Source organism: Carassius carassius, chromosome 7 (genome assembly GCF_963082965.1).
Source record: "Carassius carassius chromosome 7, fCarCar2.1, whole genome shotgun sequence".
NCBI classification, from domain to species: Eukaryota; Metazoa; Chordata; class Actinopteri; order Cypriniformes; family Cyprinidae; genus Carassius; species Carassius carassius.
Window position 1 is genome coordinate 37818947 of NC_081761.1, and position 26138 is coordinate 37845084.

The 26138-nt window shown below is 40.6% G+C and overlaps 1 protein-coding gene across 7 annotated transcripts in view; it reads left to right on the forward strand.

The window, feature by feature from the left end:
• The window catches only part of LOC132144150 (NACHT, LRR and PYD domains-containing protein 3-like), a 159244-nt gene that overhangs the window by 109150 nt on the left and 23956 nt on the right, over positions 1–26138 (forward strand). Inside the window, exons 1-8 of one of the 7 annotated variants that reach the window (XM_059554902.1) lie at positions 11845–11965; positions 12882–13039; positions 13318–13440; positions 13770–15656; positions 15776–15949; positions 16189–16362; positions 16668–16714; positions 16860–17425. The exons of 4 other annotated variants lie outside the window; for them this stretch is intronic. In XM_059554902.1, coding sequence (XP_059410885.1) covers positions 12927–13039; positions 13318–13440; positions 13770–15656; positions 15776–15949; positions 16189–16362; positions 16668–16714; positions 16860–17401 — 3060 coding nt within the window. In that variant the 5' untranslated portion in view covers positions 11845–11965; positions 12882–12926 and the 3' untranslated portion in view covers positions 17402–17425. Of the gene's footprint in view, positions 1–11844; positions 11966–12881; positions 13040–13317; positions 13441–13769; positions 15657–15775; positions 15950–16188; positions 16363–16667; positions 16715–16859; positions 17426–26138 lie in introns of those variants that run through there. 2 more of the 7 variants (XM_059554910.1, XM_059554905.1) reach the window with 2 other exon arrangements.

Sequence of the window (26138 nt, forward strand, 5' to 3'; positions counted from 1 at the left end):
GGATATAATGACAAAATACTTTGATCTATGTAATGTATTGCATGTTTGAACCAAATAAAACTGCAGTGACTTCTGTTTTGTCTTTATTTAACTGAAGACATTAGAGGGTAAGCGTGATTTTACCAAGTACAACATGTTCCAGGATCTACATCCTTGTTAATCCTGAAACAACATCCTTGTTAATCCTGAAACAACATCCTTGTTAATCCTGAAACAACATCCTTGTTAATCTTGAAACAACATCCTTGTTGATCTTGAAACAACATCCTTGTTGATCTTGAAAGAACATTCCAATCAGCCAATCAGAATAGAGATATAACATTTCAGGAAATATCTGTTTTAGGCTTATGATCAGAGTTAGGTGCATCTACACTCTTGTTAATCAGCTATCATTTCCCACTGATTTTAGGAATAAATTAGCGCTCATCTGTCACTTTTGTGAATCTCACAACCAGTTTGAGCAGCAGCAGAAACACATGAGGACCAGGAGAACACAAAACTACACACTTTTCTATTAATAAGCCTTTAGTTGCTCTGTTAAACAGTCCTGGAGTGTTAATTATAGAGACAGTCTTTCCACATCCTAATCTTCCTGTTTCTCACAAAAAGTATTGGTTGATTTAAATAAATAAATAAATAAATAGTTTGCAAAAACATGGGTGGAGTGTTTTTAGTCATTGTGATTCATTGACTATTACCTGTCTATATTATATAACCTATCTATATTATAATACTACTGTATTATATACTTAAACTTGTTAGTGTATAAAAGTAACATACTGTAACATTCTGTGGGTGCTGGTAGGTGGAGGATTAGTGGTGCCACTGGACTGTTCTGTGATGGAGCATCAGTGAGGATGCAGGTCAGGAGTGCTGAGGGGACCATTTTTTTAAAGCTGCATTTTCATTCTTTATTTTTCTTAGTGCTGCCTTTGCATTGTTTGATTTATTTTTTTCTTGTCTCTTAAATTTTTTTAATAGACACAGGTAACTGGCTGATGGTTCACTGGAATGCTGACTGGCTGCTGACTGACTGAGTAGTGTCACCTGTCCCTGTCTCTCCTCTTTAGCCATGTCCTCTATTTCTTCACTGTCACTTTCCCTTCTCTAAGTGTCCTCATTAATTTTTTCCACAACCTTTGAAACTGATATAGGCAGAATACATGGAATTGCTCATTTTAAATATTGAAAATATCACATCACTTCAAAATTAGAAATATTACTTCAACTAGTACGAGTTTGTACTTATTATATATGTATCACCTGAAATAATATAGCTGTAATCAGCAGTGATTTGTATGTTTACAGGTCTAGGGGTGCATCGTGGAGCAGGGGCACTCCTTTTTTGACCACAAAGGTTGTCGGAATAGCACCTGGTCTCAGCCTACTCTTTAATTTTTCGGTCATGACAAATTGGTTTTCCTCAAAATGTGCCTGCAGAGTGACTTGAGTTTAGTTTCCACACACAACTTTTTTTTTTTTGTCTACCCACATATTAAATGCACAGTTATAGGTAACACTGATGACTCCCTGCAATGTCTCAGCTCCCTGGGTTTAAATAAATGTAAGTATAATTACCTAACAATTTTTTGTTGTTGTTGTAATTTTTACTTATATTTAGATTGCTGCTGCTGACTTGATCCAACCATTATTTTCTCCTCTCCATGTCAGCGGGGAAGCCATACATTTGCACACCTTCCTCTGACCGAGTGGAGCATCCCCATGCAGCACAGCAAACCATGGTGGAGACTATGCAAGGACAACATGAAAGAAAGGACACATACAAAATGCTTGGAATGCTATTACATTTATTAAAAATGTATTCATGAATTGCTGTAAATAGTTAATTGCATTTATTTCAATAAAAATACAAAGAAAAAGTCATCTCCTAATATATAATTACAATTTAAAATAACTGTTTTCTATTTTAAAATGTAATATACTCATGTGATGCCAAGCTGAATTTTCAGCATCATTACTTTTGAATGGCAGTGTACATGTTTGTATACGAGTATGCCTGAATATATTGTGTATATGAATAAGTACATCATTATATTAATACATGTAATTGTAAGAATTGTAAACAATAAGCTTCATTTTACATTTACTTAAAATGCTAATTACTGCTGCTACAGTAAAGTATAGTGCAGTGCAAGCTGAAAATCAACTGTCACCAGCCTGTCTCTGTACTATCTGAAAGTCATCAATAGGACATTAGTTAACATGAGATCAGTGAAAAAAAGAACAATATGTAACGTAAAAAGGCAACCGCAACCCGTGTTTATACACATCTTAACGTTAGCCTGAAATAAGTTTTTAAAATAACGGTAAATTAATTGAACACTAATCCTCAAAAATTACCTGATTTGATATTTTAAAAACAACATCGCTATAACTACATATTCATGCTACATACATATGTCGGTGTGTTGTATAAATATATAAAATAAATGCATTTATTGACTCCTAATTACCAGAAATCGCAGTTTTGTCACTCTACTCTATCAGTTTGAATGGCCGCCAACACACTTCCTGGAACTATCTGAAGTCTACATGAATCACGTGACAACCAAACATTTCGAACTTCCGTTGTCGCAACTCTCTCTCTCTATGGCTCTGGGTAGGCGTGACGTAAAAATCGTCATTGGAGAGTGTGTGCCGAGGCTCATGAGCAGACGACCGCACGGACAGGTGCCCGTGGTCAGTAGGCTTCAAAAGCAAAATTGCACATGTGCAGGCAGAGTGAAGAAGCTCATTGCTACTCGAACCTGTGCAATCCGTCAATAAAAGAATATAAAGACAGCGATGTGCAATAATTCTGGGCAATTACAGAGCGGACCATCAGCCTGCGCATTAAGAAGTATAAATTGATGAAGTCTGCGTCCGCGCTGGCCGTGTACGCATCCGGATCGCTCATGCGGAAAGTATAACACAGGCGTTACAATCACAACTTCTTTGTGTTACTCCTTTCAAGCTGAATCTCACAAAATTGGTCAGCTCCTGACAGCATCAGGTGTTTTATTTATGTGGAGTAGAATTGTTTATTTCAATGAATGTAATAGATTATATATCATAATAGTTAGGCTATAATACTATAAATCAGGTTGGTTTCTATTGCTGACGTAAAATGCAGAGGTGTCAAGTCCAGGGGTCAGAAAGTAAAAGTCCTGCCATATTTTTGTTCCACCCATGAACTCAGCAGCTGATTTCACCAGAGGAGGAACCAAGTCATTCCTTTCAAGTCACAAACTAGTCTCAAGTCAAATCCCAAGTCCTCAAAGAGTTAAAGTCAATGAGATAATTAAGACTAATTAAATGATGATTGTGCATTAGTGATGAACACCTGCCATTATTGTGTGTTACAGAGGATCAGATGCTGATGTTTTATTGGTTAAACTGATGCCACCATCATGGAGATCAGTGTTTGCTTCAGTTGGGCTCTTGACCTTTGGCTTCTTGTGTTAGGTATTTCCCTGTAGAAGTACATGTGCTGTTATAAAGCAGTGTGATCAGTGCTGTGCAGAAAACCATTACTAGCTGGTTTTACATGACAAAGTAATTGTTAGGCATCAGTCTGTTTATTTCCAAAAAAAGTTTATTTCATTTAACATATGTTCAGTTTTTTTTTAATAACCTACCTTGTGGAACTGCCACATGCAAATAAACCGTTGGTATAATAGTTATTATGAAATAATTTGAAATCTAATGTATGTAATGAATATATATATAAATATATTTTAATCTTGTCCTACTAAGACGCACAGACATCATGACCCAGCATATGAATCTCAACAATGGTGACAATCAACAAAACTCTTCAAGCTGAAGTGCATGCTGGGTAACACCATAGTAAAACTCCCATCAAGGACTGTAGCATGAATAATTTTGTCACCACTGTTGAGGATCATATGATAAGTGCTCATGTCTAAAATCCTGAGTCTGTATAATTTTCCCCCAATATTTAAGAATTGCAATAATATTTGTTTAATAGGACTTGTAGTTCAGAGCTGTACATCATGTAACAAACCAAAGAGAGACACCCTCATGGTGTTCATTAAATGTTTTAGATAAAAAAAGAGCAATTTAATTTAGCAATTCAGCAATGTGTTAATGTTTACTATGTAACACAACCGCAAGTGCTTAAAAGCAAATTACTTTGTATTATTAAAAGGGTCAAGAGCCCAACTAAATCAAACACTGATCTAAATGATGGTGGCATCATTTTAAACAATAAATCATCCGATCCCCTGTAATTTTCAATAACAGCAGGTGTTTATCACTACTGCACAGCCATCATTTAATTAGTCACTTAATTATCTCACTAACTTTAACTCTTTGGGGACTTGGGATTTAACTTGAGACTCGTTTGTGACTTGAAAGGAATGACTTGGTTCCTCCTCTGGTGAAATCAGCTGCTGAGTTCATGGGTGGAACAAAAATATGGCAGGACTTTTACTTTCTGACCCCTGGACTTGACACCTCTGGTAAAATGTAAATTATACACAGCAAAATCCCCAGTGTTAATTTAACACTCTGAGTGTGGACTCATATAAACACCGAAGCAGTGTTAAAAGTAACACTGAAACAGAGTTGAAGTTAATGAGAAAATTAAGCAGTTAATTGAGTTATGATTGACCATTATTGAAGACACCTGATGTTAACAAGCAGAATCACCAACAGAGAAAATCACAATTTGTGTATCACCATTATAGTGGTCAGTGTTTGCTTTAGTTGGGATATTAACCCTTCAGTTATTAACTTTAGATTTTGTGGGGCTGTGGTAACAGAATTATAACATACAGACCAGAGCAAAGGCAATCATGTGTGCTATTGATTGTGATTTGAGCTAAATGTCATGGAGTGACCTGAATGAGTTCAGGTTTCTTTACTGTATACATAAATTAAGTGAAAAAAAGTAAGCAATCAAGCATTTTTGGCATATTTTGACATGTTTTTAAAAGTTAGTTCTAGATTAAAAAAAAAATTAATTAGTTTAGACACACAGACATCAAAAATCAGCGTGACATCACAACAATGGTGACCATCAAAAAAGCATGTTGTAGCCAATAAAAACTCATCCATGGCTCCCATCATGCATTGCGGCATGAATAAATTATGAGCTGAACTGTCTTTTTAACTTTTTATTCTAACTATATTTCATTTTTTCTGTTTTTATATGAATTTTTAGTATCTAGTTTTGTGATTTTCAGAGTAGATCGGTTTATCTGAAAATGCTGTTTGTCACCGTTGTTGAGATTCATATGCTGATTCTTGTTATCTTTGTGTGCCTAAAATAAAAAAAAAATCAATTAAAAAAAAAGAAAAGCTCAGAAACACTTGCAAAAGATGCCTACAAAACAGCCAGTATAGAGAATACAGACTCTTTCATTGTGGAATCAAAGCTGTTACAATCAATAATGGAAGTTTTACTTAGAGAAAAGAGTTTAAATGACTTACAACCCGAATTCCGGAAAAGTTGGGACGTTTTTTTAATTTTAATAAAATGAAAACTAAAAGACTTTCAAATCACATGAGCCAACATTTTATTCACAATAGAACATAGATAACATAGCAAATGTTTAAACTGAGAAAGTTTACAATTTTATGCACAAAATGAGCTCATTTCTATTTTGATTTCTGCTACAGGTCTCAAAATAGTTGGGACGGGGCATGTTTACCATGGTGTAGCATCTCCTTTTCTTTTCAAAACAGTTTGAAGACGTCTGGGCATTGAGGCTATGAGTTGCTGGAGTTTTGCTGTTGGAATTTGGTCCCATTCTTGCCTTATATAGATTTCCAGCTGCTGAAGAGTTTGTGGTCGTCTTTGACGTATTTTTCGTTTAATGATGCGCCAAATGTTCTCTATAGGTGAAAGATCTGGACTGCAGGCAGGCCAGGTTAGCACCCGGACTCTTCTACGACGAAGCCATGCTGTTGTTATAGCTGCAGTATGTGGTTTTGCATTGTCCTGCTGAAATAAACAAGGCCTTCCCTGAAATAGACGTTGTTTGGAGGGAAGCATATGTTGATCTAAAACCTTTATATACCTTTCAGCATTCACAGAGCCTTCCAAAACATGCAAGCTGCCCATACCATATGCACTTATGCACCCCCATACCATCAGAGATGCTGGATTTTGAACTGAACGCTGATAACATGCTGGAAGGTCTCTCTCCTCTTTAGCCCGGAGGACACGGCGTCCGTGATTTCCAACAAGAATGTCAAATTTGGACTCGTCTGACCATAAAACACTATTCCACTTTGAAATAGTCCATTTTAAATGAGCCTTGGCCCACAGGACACGACGGCGCTTCTGGACCATGTTCACATATAGCTTCCTTTTTGCATGATAGAGCTTTAGTTGGCATCTGCTGATGGCACGGCGGATTGTGTTTACCGACAGTGGTTTCTGAAAGTATTCCTGGGCCCATTTAGTAATGTCATTGACACAATCATGCCGATGAGTGATGCAGTGTCGTCTGAGAGCCCGAAGACCACGGGCATCCAATAAAGGTACAACCCGAATTCTGGAAAAGTTGGGACGTTTTTTAAATTTTAATAAAATGAAAACTAAAGGAATTTCGAATCACATGAGCCAATATTTTATTCACAATAGAACATAGATAACGTAGCAAATGTTTAAACTGAGAAATTTTACACTTTTATCCACTTAATTAGCTCATTTAAAATTTAATGCCTGCAACAGGTCTCAAAAAAGTTGGCACGGGGGCAACAAATGATTAAAAAAGCAAGCAGTTTTGAAAAGATTCAGCTGGGAGAACATCTCGTGATTAATTAAGTTAATTGATATCAGGTCTGTAACATGATTAGCTATAAAAGCTTTGTCTTAGAGAAGCAGAGTCTCTCAGAAGTAAAGATGGGCAGAGGCTCTCCAATCTGTGAAAGACTGCATAAAAAAATTGTGGAAAACTTTAAAAACAATGTTCCTCAACGTCAAATTGCAAAGGCTTTGCAAATCTCATCATCTACAGTGCATAACATCATCAAAAGATTCAGAGAAACTGGAGAAATCTCTGTGCGTAAGGGACAAGGCCGGAGACCTTTATTGGATGCCCGTGGTCTTCGGGCTCTCAGACGACACTGCATCACTCATCGGCATGATTGTGTCAATGACATTACTAAATGGGCCCAGGAATACTTTCAGAAACCACTGTCGGTAAACACAATCCGCCGTGCCATCAGCAGATGCCAACTAAAGCTCTATCATGCAAAAAGGAAGCCATATGTGAACATGGTCCAGAAGCACCGTCGTGTCCTGTGGGCCAAGGCTCATTTAAAATGGACTATTTCAAAGTGGAATAGTGTTTTATGGTCAGACGAGTCCAAATTTGACATTCTTGTTGGAAATCACGGACGCCGTGTCCTCCGGGCTAAAGAGGAGGGAGACCTTCCAGCATGTTATCAGCATTCAGTTCAAAAGCCAGCATCTCTGATGGTATGGGGGTGCATAAGTGCATACGGTATGGACAGCTTGCATGTTTTGGAAGGCTCTGTGAATGCTGAAAGGTATATAAAGGTTTTAGAGCAACATATGCTTCCCTCCAAACAACGTCTATTTCAGGGAAGGCCTTGTTTATTTCAGCAGGACAATGCAAAACCACATACTGCAGCTATAACAACAGCATGGCTTCGTCGTAGAAGAGTTCGGGTGCTAACCTGGCCTGCCTGCAGTCCAGATCTTTCACCTATAGAGAACATTTGGCGCATCATTAAACAAAAAATACGTCAAAGACGACCACGAACTCTTCAGCAGCTGGAAATCTATATAAGGCAAGAATGGGACCAAATTCCAACAGCAAAACTCCAGCAACTCACAGCCTCAATGCCCAGACATCTTCAAACTGTTTTGAAAAGAAAAGGAGATGCTACACCATGGTAAACATGCCCCGTCCCAACTATTTTGAGACCTGTAGCAGAAATCAAAATAGAAATGAGCTCATTTTGTGCATAAAATTGTAAACTTTCTCAGTTTATACATTTGCTATGTTATCTATGTTCTATTGTGAATAAAATATTGTCTCATGTGATTTGAAAGTCTTTTAGTTTTCATTTTATTAAAACTTAAAAAACGTCCCAACTTTTCCGGAATTCGGGTTGTAATTCAGGTCAAACGATTACGTTAAAACATAATCATCACCACCCGATGACTTTTGCTCTTGGCTTGCCAAACACATGTTAAAAGTAAAAAGTCACAGGCCAAGATCCCAACTAAAGCAAACACTGACCACTATAATGGTGACACACAAATTGTGATTTTCTTGTTTGGTGATTCTGCTTGTTAACATCAGGTGTCTTCAATAATGGTCAATCATAACTCAATTAATTTCTGAATTATCACATTAATTTCAACTCTGCTTCGGTGTTACTTTTAACACTGCTTCAGTGTTTATATGAGTCCAAACTCAGAGTGTTAAATTAACACTGGGGATTTTGCAGTGTAGGGTTGTGGGTTCGAAACTCGGGCCGGTAATACCATGACTGAGGTGCCCTTGAGCGAGGCACTGAACCACCAACTGCTCCCCGGGTGCCGCAGCATAAATGATGAACACTGCTCTTTTTTTACTACTACTTTTTTTTTTTTTTTACAGTGTACAGCAATTAACTGTAATTTGCTTTGCAGTAATTTCCTGTAATCCATTTTACAGCGATTAACATAATTTTTACAGGATTTTATTGGCAACTTTTTTGCCAGTAAAATCCTGTAAATTCTACAGTACATTTTTTACAGTGCAGATAAATGCTGTTCTTTTGAACTTTCTACTCATCAACAAATCCTGAACACAATTTGTACACAACTGTTTTCAATACTGGTTTATATCTTCACCCACTGGTTCCTGAAATCTCCCTGAGAGCTTTTATTGAGAAATGAGTTCTGAGAATCTCCTGGACATGCCGATGTTAAACTAATGAACTATTATAAAGACTCATGTTTGCCCAGTTGTCTTGCACTCTTTGAATAATACCTGATCTCATCTCTATAGTATCACTACAGCCTGAAAGCATTTTTCCATCCTCTTTCTACTGTTTCATTAATAAAAAGGTCCTTAAACAGATCCATTTAAAGTTAATGATTTTTCCTTTATCATTGCTTTCTGAGACATTATGGTGGGGACCCTCCCATAAGACTTGATTCAGTTCGTTTTATTCAATTACTACCTGACGTCAATATTTTTTGTGAGAGTATCTTTCACACTTTCACAGTTGTGATGAATGTCACACCATCTGTATCTCTTCTCTCTTCTTTCAGTCTGTTTTCACTGTTCATCTCTCAGTTGGACACGGTCAGAGTCTGGATCATCTGACCTCTGTGAGCTGGGAGAGACAGACGACTGACACATGAAGGATAGAGTTTATGTTGCAGCATTACAGGAGGACAATGTCACCTGGTTAAAACGCCTTGTTTTTTAAAGCTTTGCACTCCCTCTAGTGGCACTGATCATAACATTCAGGACTGCATGGTTTGTGTCTTGTAGCAGGGTTGGGCTGTGGCCCTCAGGAACTGAGTTAGACGCCCTGGTTTAGATAAATGCTACAGTAAGTGTGTGCGCTTCATGTTGGGTGGTTCTTTTCCTCTATGTCATGCTATACACTCATTTAATTCACAGGTAACCATGGATTATCCCTTAAACATTTTAAATACTATATGTCATGTTTCTGGTGGTGTTTCTGGACAGTGGTGTTTGTAATGTAATGGGGTGGTGAATGTCATTAAAAAGTTATTACTTCATCAGATGACATAACTTTTTCTTGATGTTTAGTTTTTGTGCTGAGTTTAATTTACATTCAGACTTTGTGCTCTCCCTACTGAAAAAAAAAGAAAAAAACAATAGACACCATTACAAAATTTGTAATAGTTTTACTGTTTAAAATGGGACTTGAATTAGTTTTAATGGAAACTGTAATGGTTCCCGTGGGTATCTACTGGTAATTAGTCACCTTCTATTGGTGGCTTGTTAAAACCAATAAATCTTAATGGAATATGACACACTACAGAAAACACTACACAACACACTACAGAAAACATTAAAGGTGATGGTTCGTGATGGTATTTGTAGTGGAAATCAACCCACTGTGCAAAGTTACGTCCAGTGGACGTCTTTTTATGTCTTTGGAGACGTTGAAAAGACGTCCACTGAGGAGCCAGAATGAAAGTTTTATGACGTCTTTTTTTGACGTCTTCTGTACGTCCGATTTAGACGTTCACAGAACCTCCTTACAAGGTTCAAAACTAGTTCAAAAGTGGTCAGTGGAAATATTTTCAACATCATTTAAGGTTCATTTAGACATAATTTATACTGTTTCTGGACCAAATCAACACTCTCAGGATGCATTAGATTTAGACTCATGTTATTTCAATTTAATTTCCAGATACTGTGTTTGTCCTAAAATCAAGAAAATAAAATAATCTTCATGAAATAATGAAATAACTGATGATTGAGCATGTGGTAAAATCAACTGCAAAACAAAGACATTAAATATCTGAAGATCTCAGCAGAGGAGGATCAATTTACATCATTTACATCATCATTCGAAGTCACCATTGTGGTGATCAGTGTTTTGTTTAGTTGGGATCTTGGTCCTCATGCTGCTTGTGTGAGCTTGTCGTAACTGTGTGTTATAAAACACTCTTAAGTATTAAGATCAAGCGTTATCATCTTGCTTTTAATGGTGATTAAACTATAGCACAATACGTTATTATTAATGTTTTGTTGCAACTCTGTATTTATTTTAATGGACAGACACCTTGTAGAAAAAAGGAATGTACTTATTTTTAAAAAACACATCATGTAGTCACACACAGACATCAAGATTGTGGATATGCATCACATCAATGGTGACAATTAAAACAAAAAGGTCTGGAAAATAAGGATGAGTTTGTGCTATGAAGCGGTTTTGTTTATTTTGATTGTCACCATTGTTGTGATGCATATGCTAAATCTTGATGTCTGTGTGTGAGTACATGATGCTTTTGCTCAAAATATTTCAAACGCATGCATTTTGTCCAACTTCAAATAAAATAAGTATTTTGCTCTTGGTGCCTGTACTGTAGAGTCAAAAGGTTTAGGAGATATATACAAACAAAACAACACTTATTTCATGACCTGAGATACTTGTAATGTGATGACTTTATCATCCCCAACCAAGAGCTGATAACACCTGTGCTCTCTTAAATTTGTCTTTCTTTGCTACAACAACAGTGTTTCACAAACACACAGTTAAAACAGCCAAAGACAAGCTAACACAAGAAGTATGAGGACCAAGATCCCAACTAAGCCAAACACTGTCCACCACACTGGTGACTTCAAATGAATCAAATATCAACATTTAAACCTCTGTTAATTCTCAATAAGAGCTTCTCTAGATGTCTGACAGAAATAAAGTCAATCTAATGAGTGAAGCTGGTGAAGCCGTTTGTGGAGATGTTTGATCCTCCTCTGTTGAGATCTTCAGAGATTTAATGTCTTTGTTTTGCAGTTGATTTTACCACATGCTCAATCGTCAGTTATTTCATTATTTCATGCAGATTATTTTATTTTCTTGATTTTAGGGCAAACACAGTGTCTGGAAATTACATTGAAATAACATGAGTCTAAATCGAATGCATCCTGAGAGTCTGCAAAGACATAAAAAGACGTCCACAAGACGTCAACTGGACATAACTTTGCTCAGTGGGAAGAACATTTTCTTTGATGGTTTAAAGGGTTTTTTTGTTTAGTAGGGCTGTCACCTACATCACAGCTGCTCTAGAGTGATCTCACTTGAGTGTGATGATGCTCTGCGCCACTAGAGGAGCACGAGTGTGTTTAGATCTACTGCGAAGGAACACGTGACTAACTAGAAACGAAAGTGAAAGAGGATGAAAAGAAGAGACGCCATATCAAGGTTGTAAACCTGCCATATCCAGGTTGTAAACCTGCCACATCTTTAAATCGCCTGTTTTGTGGTAAGTTAATAATGTTTTTATTTATTTATTAAGAATTTACCAAGTAAGCTTGTATGTCCCCTACACTGAGCTGCTGTTTGTGTGTTGCTGTTCTTTACACTGGATTTAAGACCTTGATCATTCCACAGTTTAACAGTTCTGACCGAAATGGCCGAGACGAACTGAAGTGCTTAGCAGAGTTATTTTGATATGCAGACTTTTGACTATTGAAGAGGACGAAGATCGGAAGAACACGGAGACAGAAGATTGCGAGAGCCATAAATATTTTACTTTAAACTGTAAATCCTAATTGTTGCAGTCTTGTAATATACTTCCAGTAGGATACAAGACTTAAAGAGTTCAGAACATCTCTTCTTACCAACTCATCATCCTCATCCTCAAAAAAAAAAACCTTAACCTATGTGGTATAGACAGTGAATTAAATGGGCTTCTAAATTGATGGTGGTTGAGGAGATCCCCCCCCCCCCCCCCTTCACCTTTCATGTAAAGCGCTTTGAGTACCCAGAAAAGCACTATATAAATGATTATATAATTGATTGTTGTTCATTATTATGTTTCTGGTTGATCTGAACATGTTTGTTTTTCCAAGCATCAATTTTGCAAAGAATTCCTGAAAACTGAGTTCAAGATTTAAGATTATTTTCCACATGCTTTAACAGATAGAAGTTCTGAATTTCATGTACTCCTATAAAACTTAGATGTTGTTTTGGGGTTGATTCTTTTTTATAAGGGATTTCATTTTTGCTGTTGTCATTATGTACAGAAATAACGGTGTTTAACTGTACCCATTATATGGGAATTTTGAAAACAGCATAGATTCACACACAGAGGTGCCATAACAGTCTGATTTTTTTTCTTTTAGTTCTTTTTATCTTCATTTTATCTTTTAAACTATATTTTCAACACTCTTTGACAGATGAGAGGACGTGAAGAGACAGAAGATTAGGACGTTTCCTCTAAAATGAGTCAACACGTGAAGAAAGAGGAGGAGACTGCTTCTAAAATCAGCTGTGATCAACCCACGAAGAGTCAGCCCTCTGCCTTCAGCAACGCAGAAATGACCTCTGACCCCAAGTAAGACATTCACCATTTCAGCATTTGGCAGACATTTTTATTCAACTAAATGTACTTTCGTAGTGCATTAAACTATATAGTATGTTTGTGAAAAAATAAAGTAGTTCACTCTCAGAATGAGAATTCTGTCATCATTTATCCACTCTCCACTTGTTTCAAACCCTTGTGAGTTTCTTTCTTCTGTTGAACAGTTGATGAGCCCCATTGACTTATTCCATAGTATTTTTTTCTACTATGAATGTGAACTACACCTTTAAGTTTTGTTTGTTGTTTATCAGCATCACAAGCATGAAGAAACAGAGATCAGAGTCTCCAGAACCCAGCAGTGTGTCTCTGAAGAGTGACAAATCTATGAAGAGACCCCCTGAACTCAGTGATTCAGCAGTGACCTCTGACTCTCTGTTAGTATAAACATTTACTTGCTACTTTATATTGTGCATCTCAGATGAATAATGATTTAATTAATAATAATAATAATAAACTTAAATGCACATTAAAATAAGTTAATCAAAATATGTACTTAATAATCATATTCAATATTCTAAAACCTGCCTCAGCTTATTAAAATAATAGATTTTACTAAATTAATGAACATAATTTTATATACCAAGCTGCTTTTGAACATACTCATCTTGTATTACCCATACTGCATATCCCATATCTCAGAGTGGAATACATTTCAGGTGGTATTTTGAGCATTACTGAACTAAGCTGAACTGTCTTTTTGCAGGAGCAAAATGCCTGGCACAGATGCGATCAGCTCATCTTCTACATCCCACTCTCAAACCCACATCAGACATGAAAGAACTGAAACAGTCCTACAGAAACACACACTGGAGACTGGAGACCTTCAGAGAGTCAGAGACCAGCACAAAACCAGCATGAAGATCAAGCATGAGAGATTATTTGAGGGAACCAAATTCCAGGAGAATGAAAGCCTCCTGAACAGCATGTACACACAGCTCTACATCATAGAGGGAGAGAGAGAAGGAGTGAATGAAGAACATGAGGTTTTACAGATGGAGAAAACAGCCAGAACACAACACTCACAAGACAATACAATCTACTGCAATGACATCTTTAAAGCCTCAGCTGAACCAGGATGTGAGGAGAAAGAGCAGATCAAGACTGTTCTTACTAAAGGCATCGCTGGAATCGGAAAAACTGTCTCTGTGCAGAAGTTCATTCTGGACTGGGCCGAGGGAAAAGCCAATCAGGATGTAGATTTCATGTTTGCGCTTCCATTTCGAGATCTGAACTTGATCCGAGATCATCAGTACAGTCTTCACAGACTTCTGCTGGACTTTCATCCTGAACTTCAAGATCTGGACTCACAGATGTATGAGGAGTGTAAAGTTGTGTTCATCTTTGATGGTCTGGATGAAAGCAGAATCACACTGATGTTTTCAGACGCTCAGAAAGTTTGTGATGTGACTGAGACTTCATCAGTGTCTGTGTTGATGTCACAGCTTGTGAAAGGAGAGCTGCTTCCCTCTGCTCTCATCTGGATCACCTCCAGACCAGCAGCAGCCAATCAGATCCCCTCCAAATACATCCACCATCTGACAGAAATTCAGGGATTCACTGAGCCTCAGAAGGAGGAATATTTCAGGAAGAGAATCAGTGATGAGAATCAAGCCAATATAATCATCTCACACATCAGAAGAGCAAGAAGCCTCCACATCATGTGCCACATCCCCGTCTTCTGCTGGATCTCATCCACTGTGCTTCAGAAGCTCCTGGAAGAAGATCTGAGAGCAGAAATCCCTCAAACTCTGACTGAAATGTACATCCACTTTCTGCTAATTCAGATCAATATAAGGAACCAGAAGTATGAAGAGAGAGATCCAGAGAAACTCCTGCAGTCCAACAGAGAAGTGATTGTGAAACTTGCTAAAGTGGCTTTCAAACAGCTGATGAAGGGCAATGTAATGTTCTATGAGGAGGACCTGATTGAGAGCGGGATAGACATCACTGACGCCTCAGTGTATTCTGGGATTTGCACTGAGATCTTTAATGTGGAATCTGTGATTCATCAGAGGAAAGTCTACAGCTTCATTCATTTGAGTGTTCAGGAGTGTCTCGCTGCTTTCTATGTGTTTTACCATTATGTAATAATGCATATTGATACTTTGCAGTTTTGTGATATAATGCACAATCTGCATAGAGATGCAGTAAATAAGGCTCTTGAGAGTGAGAATGGCCATCTGGATCTGTTCCTGCGGTTCCTGTTGGGCATCTCACTGGAGTCCAATCAGAGACTCTTACAGGATCTACTAACACACACAGAGAACAGCTCAGAGAGCATCAGGAGAACCACACAGTACATTAAAGAGAAGATCAAAGATGGACATGGACTCTCCACTGAAAGATCCATCAATCTGTTCCTCTGTCTGCTGGAAGTGAAAGATCAGACTCTGTCCACAGAGATTCAGGAGTTTGTGAAATCAGACAAACACTCAGAGAAGAAACTCTCTCCTGCTCACTGCTCAACAATCGCCTACATCCTTCAGATGTCAGAGGAGCCGCTGGATGAGCTGGACCTCATGAAATACAACACATCAGATGAAGGGAGAAGAAGACTGATACCAGCTGTGATCAACTGCAGGAAAGCTCTGTGAGTGTTTAATCACATTTAGTCTAATGTCTTTTGGAGGAATGAAGCTAATATTATTGAAATACCAGTTGTACAGTTAGGTTAATCATTTCTTTTTCATTTGTTTTAATCTATTTTAGTCTTGCAGGCTGTAATCCTACTGCTCAGGATTGTGAAACTGTAGCTTCATCTTTAAAATCCTCAAACTGTGTCCTGAGAGAGCTGGATTTGAGTAACAATGACCTACAGGACTCAGGAGTGAAGCTGCTCTCTGATGGATTGAAGAGTCCAATCTGTCAGCTGGAGATACTGAGGTGTGAAAAAATAGATGTTTTAGCAGTGGTACTAACACTGGTTGATGTGGTTCCATAAGTTCCACTTTGTGCTGTTAACTTCAAAAACCAAAAGGCAAAAAATATGGTGGACTAGATGTTCTCATTAAAGCATACGTTCAAACATTGTTGTAATCAGGGTATTTTTTTGTAGATTTAGATACATTAACAGGTGGACATGAGTTTCCCTTTTTTTATCAGACTGTTTTGTGTGTCTGTAGGTTTTCGGGCTGTATGGTGACAGAGGAAGGCTGTGGTTATTTGTCTTCAGCTCTGAGTTCTAACCCCTCACATCTGAGAGAGCTGGATCTGAGCTACAATCACCCAGGACCATCAGGAGTCCAGCTGCTGAAACAAAGACTGGAGGATCCAAAATATAAACTGGAGATACTCAAGTATGTCAGGCAGTTATGTGATTTGGGTCAACTTAGAGTGGTCTTAGGTAACACAGAAACCACACACCAGTTTAACAGGTTTTTTTGTTAGTTTTTTTGCCTCTTGACCAAAGGCCTTTTAGTTTGTGCACCTCATTAGCGTTGTGTTGTTTAGTTTGAGTGTTGCTTTGAAAAGAGCACAACAGATGGCATGAAACTTTGTGTAGTGAGATTCTAGAAAACAAGCATACATACATGTACATCAGTCTTACATCATACTGTACCATATATTTTTTGTTTGTGTGTATGTTTTTGTCTCTGTTCAGTTTTGACCATGAGGGAGATTTCAGAATCAAACCAGGACTGAGAAAATGTAAGTCCTCTCTCTCTCTCTCTCTCTCTCTCTCTCTCTCTCTCTCTCTCTCTCTCTCTCACACACACACACACACACACACACACACACATCTGTGCATATTTAATGATGTCATAGATTATGTAATGTATCTTCTTGTGTTTAGATGCCTGTAATCGCACACTGGATCCAATCACAGCACACACTCAACTCGTCCTGTCTGAAGACTACAAAAAAACCACATATGTGAAAGATCATCGGCCGTATCCTGATCATCCAGACAGATTTGATGATCGGGAGCAGGTTATGTGTAAAGAGAGTCTGACTGGGCGCTGTTACTGGGAGGTTAAATGGGAAGGCTCAGGTAATGTAGCGATTACATATAAAGGAATCGGCAGGAAAAGTGGGATTGACAGTTCGTTTGGATTCAATGAAAAGTCCTGGAGTATAAATTGTTCTGATACGACTTATACTGTCTGGTACAATAATAACAGCACTGATGTATTTGGTCCTTCAGCCCGCTCTAATAGAGTAGGAGTGTATGTAGATGAGTCTGCCGGCTCTCTGTCCTTCTACAGTGTCTCTGACACACACACACTCACACACATATACACATTCAACACCACATTCACTGAACCCCTCTATGCTGGATTTGGGGTCTATCCTGAATCTTCAGTGTCTTTGTGTCAGATTGACAACTCCTTGTGAAGAACCACAGACACATACAGAAGAGCCATTTCCACATCAGAGAAAAACAATTAAAAGTATTTGCAATTGTATATCTTGCATTGGCAACTTTCTCTCTCACAATTATGACATCAGTAGTCACAATTGCAAGACATGAAGCTGCAATTGTAAGCTGTAGTCACATTGTAATGTATGAAGTTGGGTTGTGAGATGAAGTCAGATTGCAATATAAAGTTGCAGTTATGAGAGGTACAAAATGACAAAAATGACAAATTATGAGTTACAAGGTCACAAGGTCATCAATTAAAATATAGAGTACTGTGAGTTTGAAGTTGTAGGAATTTCTTGGCTGTGTTTGACTAAAAACTGTGAGAATAAAAAGTTGTGTTCAGTGCATTAAGTTCATCAAGGAAAACTTCCATAAGTGCAACTAAAAGAAAAACTGTGAAACTGTGAAGATTCACAATTGTATCACAGACTCACACTTTTTGTTTGACAGGAGAGAAAATGTTAATGAAGTGTCAAATATGTGGAAAGCTGTTTATTTATTTATAACAATTAAAATTTTAAAACTTTTTAATCGTTTTGCTGTTTGATTTTTGTCACTTCTTTTCTGAAAGGTTTGAGGGCTTCGACCTGTACTCTACTGCATCAGCATCATCTCTTGTGTTAGAGTCAGTGGAGATTATTTGTTGCTACTGTAGATGCCATCATTGCTTCAGCGGGCCACAGGCAGTTTCATCCTGCTGTATATGGCTATGATTAAACTACAACTATGGAGGAATTTAATAAATTTGTTGCAAGAGGCAGAAGATAAAGCCCTCAAGGATGGGAATGGCCTCCTGCATCTGAGAGATTCAGAGGTTCTGCCAAAATCTCATTTGGAAGCAAGTTCTGTTATTTCATTCTATGATAGCAAACTGTGTCGCAGTGTTGTCTTTCTGACATTATTTCAATTAACTAGTGATTTAAAATAATTATATTTGACATATTATTAACTATAGTACTGTAGTGCTGCAGTGTATCTGTATATGGTTGTAATTAACTATTTTACATTTCTTTTGCACTTATGGGGTTAACGCTGGGGGATTCGAGGAGGTGGAAGAGAACACATAGAGAGCGCTGCAGTTTGGTCTATGAAGGTGCAACATCTCAGTATTGCTGTGTTCTTTCTATGCATTGTTTCTGTGGTGTGATCTATAATATTGTTACATTGCCTGGACTCCAGGGGGCGGTAGAGGGGGTCACAATGTTGTTATGGGGGGGGGAGTTCATGGGTGAATAAACGAGAAGCCATGTGAAAGATATTCGGCTCTGTCTTGATTCGAGGCAAAAGAACCCAACGCGACATGGTGTCAGAAGTGGTGCTACACTGAGAGAAAGGATAGTGGGTATTATATGAGAAGAGGGAGAAAGGAAATAACTTAAGTGGAGAAGCTTAAGCAAACTTTGCAAGCATGTCACTCTCGCAACGAGGACAGCACGCTGAACAGAACGACCCTCCGTAGCTTCCTGCTAAAGCATCTGCGACGTTCTCAATAAACCCGCCGGAATCCTTCGACTTTTCGAAGCCACAAAATTGGGAAAAGTGGATAAGACGGTTCGAGTGGCTAGCGACCTGGATAAGTCATCAGACACTAATCAGGTGAATACGCTGATATATTGCATGGGGGACGAGGCAGATGACGTGCTAAAAGGGCTAACATTAACCGCTGAACAGAAACTGATATACAGCTCCGTCAAAGACGGCTTCACAAACTTTTTCGTGCCGAAGAAAAATGTGATTTACCAACGAGCTAAATTTAACCAGCGAGCTCAGGGGCCGTCTGAATCTGCAGACTCGTTTATAACTGCTTTATATGCACTGGCTGAAGATTGCGAGTATGGGACACTGCGCGATGAACTGTTGAGAGACAGGATCGTAGTAGGCATTAGAGACAGTGTGCTTTCGCAGAAAATGCAGATGGAGAGCAGGCTGGATCTGTCAGGGTTTGGCAAGGGAGGACCCAGATGCAGAATTAACAGGGGAAACAGTTTATTAACAAGTGTGGAACACAAATGATGCACTAAGACAGTCCACAATAGGGCAGGGCTCACGACAGGAGAACAGGCGGATCAGAAGGAGATGGCTCCAGACTCTGTGGCAAAAGGAGACCTTGTAGCAACTCAAGTAGGGAGGGCCTGACCCGGTTGAAGGAACCCCTTGTAGCGCCCCAATGTCTGTCAGGTCAGAAGAACCAGCGACCAGGGAGGATTCAGGAAGCAGGGCAGGAACCAACACAGACACAAAGACAAAACAGGGGAGACAAGAATTTGACAGATAAAAGTAAACTTGCAAACCAATGCCTAGGGAGAAAAGAAAACTAAAAAGGAAAAACAAAAAGTAATACTAGAAATAACTGAAAACAAAAAGGATAACAATTGGAAAAAGCTAGGAATAATTAACTAGAACTACAAACCAAAATAAAGAAAAACAGCAACCTTGCTGAAAACTAGAAAGAAAAATAAAAAGGTGGGGAAAACCCCAAAAGGTTAAAGAACAAAAACACTAAACTACAAAGACTAGAACTAGACTACACATGGGAACAAATGAAAACTAAAAAAATAAGAGGGAACCAAATAAGATGCAAAATACTGATTAAAGAGTTCTAACAAGACTAAATATCCAAGCTAGAGACTGTACACAAGGCACACACAAAAACGAACCAGCAAGGACCAGAGGGAAATGAGCACAATATAAAGGGAGCAGATCACACAAGGATCAGGTGAACAATTAGACAAACAAAGGACTAAACAAGGGGGCGTGGTGATTAGAAACAAGGAGGCAGGACAAGGGGAGCACACGGCCAACATAAACAAAGACACAACCATGTGCTCAGGCACAAAATGAACAGAGACACATTAAACAAAGATAGGACAGACAAGACTGTCAGGGCAGGATCCTGACAGTACCCCCCCTCCAAAGGACGCCTCCTGGCGTCCATCCTGGGTGGAGTCAAATGGGCCACAGGGTTGGTAGGGAGCCAAAATGGTACGGACTTGGGTGGTGGGTGGGAAGGGACCCATTGATGTCCAGGCCTGTAAGGAAACACAGGGGGTGGGACGGGAGAGGCGGAAAATGTTCCAGGGGAATGGTTTAAGGCTGACCAGGGTGGTGCCAACTTAGGGAAACTTTGCAGACCAGGACAGACAGAGGGTGGGTTAAGGGTGGGGGCATAGTTAGTGGCACCTCTACCAGCACATTTCACAGGTGAAGGTCTCCTACTGGACTGGGTATTACGGCCAAACTCCAGGGTATTCTTGGTAGGCAAGACATGAATAACAAGGGATTCGGAGGTGGCATCAACGAGAGGTTTAGGGCTCTCTGGAAGGGCCTCCTTGGACAGAACATGGACAGTTTTTGAAGGTACAGCATGAGAGATAAAGTCATCTTCTGTGGGCTTTACATGACTGACAAGACTTTCAGGGTTGGCCTCCAAGGATGCGACAAGAACTTCTGTAGTAGGGGGAGAGTCTGGAGTGGGCTCTGGGGATATAACAGGGATGCTCTTAGGGGCCACTGGACCAAGTTCAAATACTGACACTGGACAGCCCTTGGGATTTGTTGAAATGCCCTCCTGGGCTATGAAGATTGACCATTGAACTGGCTCTAGACAGCCCTCGGGGGCTGCTAAACTACTCTCCAGAGCTGGAACTGGCACAAAGATGGTCTCAGGAACACATCCTGTGGCTTCTAAACGGTCCTCTGGGGCCATAGCAACAGGCTCTGGGATGGATTCTTGAGTACCCTTGGGGGCTGCAGGAACAGACTCATGAACGGATTCTTGGGTTACTGATGCTGACGCTTGACTGGCCTCTGGGGCTGCAGGGACTGGGTCTTCAGGAACAAACTCCTGGACTGGTACTGAAGCGGATTCTGAAGCAGACTTTGGAATGAGCTGGGATGAAGACTCTAGACTCTGGTGAGGGGCTTGTGAAGATTCTGGAGGCTCCAGGGCGAAAGCATATTCAGTGCCTAAGGGGGCTGACGTCTTGAGAATGCCCTCCAAGGATATGACTGAAATAGTGGGCCGTTTAGGAGTGGTCTCCATCTCAGGCCTGACATGAGTGTCGGTGACAGAGCGAGGGGGCTGCTCAGGAGTGACATCTGTTACTATAACAGGAAAAACATGCTGCTCAGAACCTGCCTCCATGGCCATAACTGAAGCATCAGGCAACTTGGGATCCAGGGTAAGTATATGAGGGGTCTCTGAACAAAGGGTTCTAGCCATCCTTGTGTGGGACCTCCTACCCTTATGTCCCCCAGGACCAGAATTTGTCATCTTGCACACTTGTTGAGTGACTTGGACTGACATAAACACAGAATTATCAAGACTCGGCATGACTGGCTTTGACTTAACTGGGACAGACTTGACAGACACCGGGACAGAGGTTGACTGGGAAACTTCTCTTAAAGCTACCTTGACAACTTCAGAAGGCTTTATTGACTCAGAAGCAGGAGCTGGCACTGAGCTACTCTCAGAGGCTGGAGCCAGCACAGAGGAGTCCATGGCAGCTGCAGCAACTTGGGCTGCCCTCTTCCTGCGGTCCCTTCGTTTCTCAGTGGGAGTCAGATGATGATCGTGGACTTGACTCGAAGAGGGAAGGAGGGCAGGTTGATGGTCACTGCTGATATCCTCTGGAGGATTAAGGATTTGCCAGTCCTTGCGGTGATGCACATAATTAGAGAAGTCCCAGAAATTCAGAATACGCAGCTGCTCCATCTCCCATCGAGGTAAGGGGTCATCCAGAGTGAGGTTGAAGGCCTCCTTCAGGGTTGCATCATCATATTCAAGGCCCCTAGCAATAGTCCAAAAGAATTGGGCATAGGACCGTGGTTCCTGGCCCTGCTGACGAAGTGATGCCAGTGCCTGTTGGAGCGCCAATCTCCCTTCCGCAGTGGCAGGTGGAACAATTTTAATACTCATTCTGCTGGGTCCTAGAATGGCTGGTTCGTTCTGTCAGGGTTTGGCAAGGGAGGACCCAGATGCAGAATTAACAGGGGAAACAGTTTATTAACAAGTGTGGAACACAAATGATGCACTAAGACAGTCCACAATAGGGCAGGGCTCACGACAGGAGAACAGGCGGATCAGAAGGAGATGGCTCCAGACTCTGTGGCAAAAGGAGACCTTGTAGCAACTCAAGTAGGGAGGGCCTGACCCGGTTGAAGGAACCCCTTGTAGCGCCCCAATGTCTGTCAGGTCAGAAGAACCAGCGACCAGGGAGGATTCAGGAAGCAGGGCAGGAACCAACACAGACACAAAGACAAAACAGGGGAGACAAGAATTTGACAGATAAAAGTAAACTTGCAAACCAATGCCTAGGGAGAAAAGAAAACTAAAAAGGAAAAACAAAAAGTAATACTAGAAATAACTGAAAACAAAAAGGATAACAATTGGAAAAAGCTAGGAATAATTAACTAGAACTACAAACCAAAATAAAGAAAAACAGCAACCTTGCTGAAAACTAGAAAGAAAAATAAAAAGGTGGGGAAAACCCCAAAAGGTTAAAGAACAAAAACACTAAACTACAAAGACTAGAACTAGACTACACATGGGAACAAATGAAAACTAAAAAAATAAGAGGGAACCAAATAAGATGCAAAATACTGATTAAAGAGTTCTAACAAGACTAAATATCCAAGCTAGAGACTGTACACAAGGCACACACAAAAACGAACCAGCAAGGACCAGAGGGAAATGAGCACAATATAAAGGGAGCAGATCACACAAGGATCAGGTGAACAATTAGACAAACAAAGGACTAAACAAGGGGGCGTGGTGATTAGAAACAAGGAGGCAGGACAAGGGGAGCACACGGCCAACATAAACAAAGACACAACCATGTGCTCAGGCACAAAATGAACAGAGACACATTAAACAAAGATAGGACAGACAAGACTGTCAGGGCAGGATCCTGACAGGATCTGGCAAAAGCCATTAACATGGTCAGACAAGCAGAGGATATGAAACGGCAACAAACAGATCTGAGAGGTGATGCTTCACATGCTACAAAAACAACAGTGGATGCTCTACACACTAAGAAAGCAAAACAGCAGGCATGGAAAAATAAAAGACTGCCATTTAAAAAGCATAAAGACAAATACGAAGCACAATCAGGAGCAGAGCATAGGTCATGCCCTAAATGTGGTAAGATGCACGCTAAATTCCAGTGCCCTGCAAAGAATGCAGACTGCCACAATTGTGGTAAGAGAGGCCATTATGGCAAAGTGTGCAAGTCTGCTAAAAGCGTGAGTGCTGTCAGGGAAGATGATGACATATTCCTGGGAACCATTTATGCAGGAGAACATGCATGGACAGTAGACTTACAAGTTAGACATAGTAATGTGAAGTTCAAGATTGATACAGGGGCAGACGTTACTGTCATACCAGAGCAGGTGTACAGACAGATATACAGAGGCACCGCATACAACCTTACCCCAGGTAATAAAACACTGTTCGGGCCAGGGCATGTACCTCTCTCAGTAGTCGTGTAGCCAGAGAAATACTCAATTGTGGTGACAAATGCACCACAGAGGACATTTATGTAGTGAAGCACCTGAACACAGCTCTGCTGAGTCGACCCGCCTCAGTTAGCCTCAGACTGGTAGCCAGAGTAGATAGCATCGACCTGGAGTCCGTAAAACAGCAATACCCAAAGCTGTGCGGGGGGCTAGGTCTAGTACAGCAGCAGTACACAATTAAGCTCAGAACAAGATGCCAGGCCTGTGTCTTTGAAAGTACCTCGCCGTGTCCCACTGCCCTTGATGGGAAAAGTAAAGCAGGAACTACAGCGCATGGAGCAGCTAGGAGTCATCAGCCGGATTGAACAGCCGACAGAGTGGTGCTCTGGCATGGTGGTCGCACCAAAGAAATCTAAGGATGAAATCCGTATTTGTGTAGACCTCTCTCCCCTCAACGAAGCGGTGTGCAGGGAAAAGTTTATCCTCCCGTCTGTGGACCAGACACTAGGCATGTTGTCTGGTGCAAAAATATTCACAAAACTGGACGACAATATGGGGTTTTGGCAGATCCCATTATCAAGAGACTGTGCCCATTACACCACTTTTATCACCCCATTCGGGCGTTATTTCTTTAACCGCTTACCTTTTGGTATTGCCTCAGCTCCAGAACATTTTCAGAACCGGATGGTGACGGAAGTGACAGGAGGCTTAGAAGAAGTCGTCTGCCACATGGACGACGTCCTTATATGGGGTTCCACACAGGCAGAGCACGACACACGGTTGCATGCGGTTCTGCAGAGGGCACAGGCGGCTGGCATCACATTGAATTTAGCCAAGTGCGAGTTCAGCAAAACCCAGGAGAAATTTCTCGGGTACATCATTGCGGCAGAGGGGATAAGCCCAGATCCAGAAAAGACACGTGCTTTACGTGAGATGGATCCGCCACACAACATCAGTGAGCTCAGGAGCTTTCTGGGCATGGTAAATCAACTAGGCAAGTTTGTGCCCAACCTAGCTGAAAAAGATAAAGCTCTCAGAGACCTGCTTTCAAAAAAGAACCTGTGGTATTGGGGGCCTGATCAGCAGAGGGCGTTCACCAGCCTCAAACAAGAGTTAGCGTCCACTCCAGTCCTGCAGTTGTATGACCCAATCAAAGAGCTTAAAATATCAGCCGATGCCTCGTCATATGGGCTAGGCAGCGTACTTCTGCAGAAATGCCAGGAAACCTGGGCGCCGGTGGCATATGCGTCCAGGGCACTCACAAGCACGGAGCAGCGCTATTCTCAAGTGGAGAAAGAAGCACTGGCCCTCACTTGGGCATGCGAAAGATTCAGTGACTTCATTACTGGTCTCCATTTTGAGCTGGAGACAGACCACAAACCCCTCGTGAGCCTGCTGGGTGGACAAGCGCTGGACTCCCTCCCACCTAGAATACAGCGATTTAGAATGAGACTCATGAGGTACAGATACACAATCATGCACGTCCCAGGGAAAAGCCTCACCACAGCAGACACACTGTCACGGGCGCCGCTGAAGAATGGCGTGACCGATGGAGACGGTTTGATGGAGGAAACTAACATATATGTTGACTCTATAATCTCAAATTTACCAGCAAGTGAGACTTACCTGTCCGAGCTGCTAAAACAGCTGAGTGCAGACAGCGTGTGCGCGGAAGTGATGAAGTACTGCATCGAGGGCTGGCCAGATCGCGGCAGACTGGATGTGCTGGTAAGACCCTACTGGACTGAAAAAGCTGTTCTCAGCACTCACAATGGACTGTTATTGCGGGGTACTAGGCTAGTTATCACTTCAGTAATGAGGAATAGAGTGCTAGAGAAAATTCATGAAGGGCACCAGGGAATTGTCAAATGCCGTGAAAGAGCCAAACAGTCAGTGTGGTGGCCTGGATTAAGTAGCCAAATTGGAGAGCTGGTGTTGAAATGCACGGCGTGCGTTAAAGAACGTGCCAATGTGACTGAGCCTCTTATGCCTTCCAAGCTACCTGAGAGGCCATGGCAGAAGCTAGGGGCTGATTTGTTTACTTTGAAAAACAAAGACTACTTGCTTGTTGTAGACTATTTTTCCAGGTATGTGGAGGTGGCCCAGCTGAGCCCGACAAGAAGTGTGGATGTGATAAAGCACCTCAAGTCAATTTTTGCCAGGCACGGCATACCGGAGATTCTAGTCACAGACAACGGGCCCCAGTTCGCAGGGGCTCACATGACAGCTTTCGCCACTGAGTATGAATTCGAG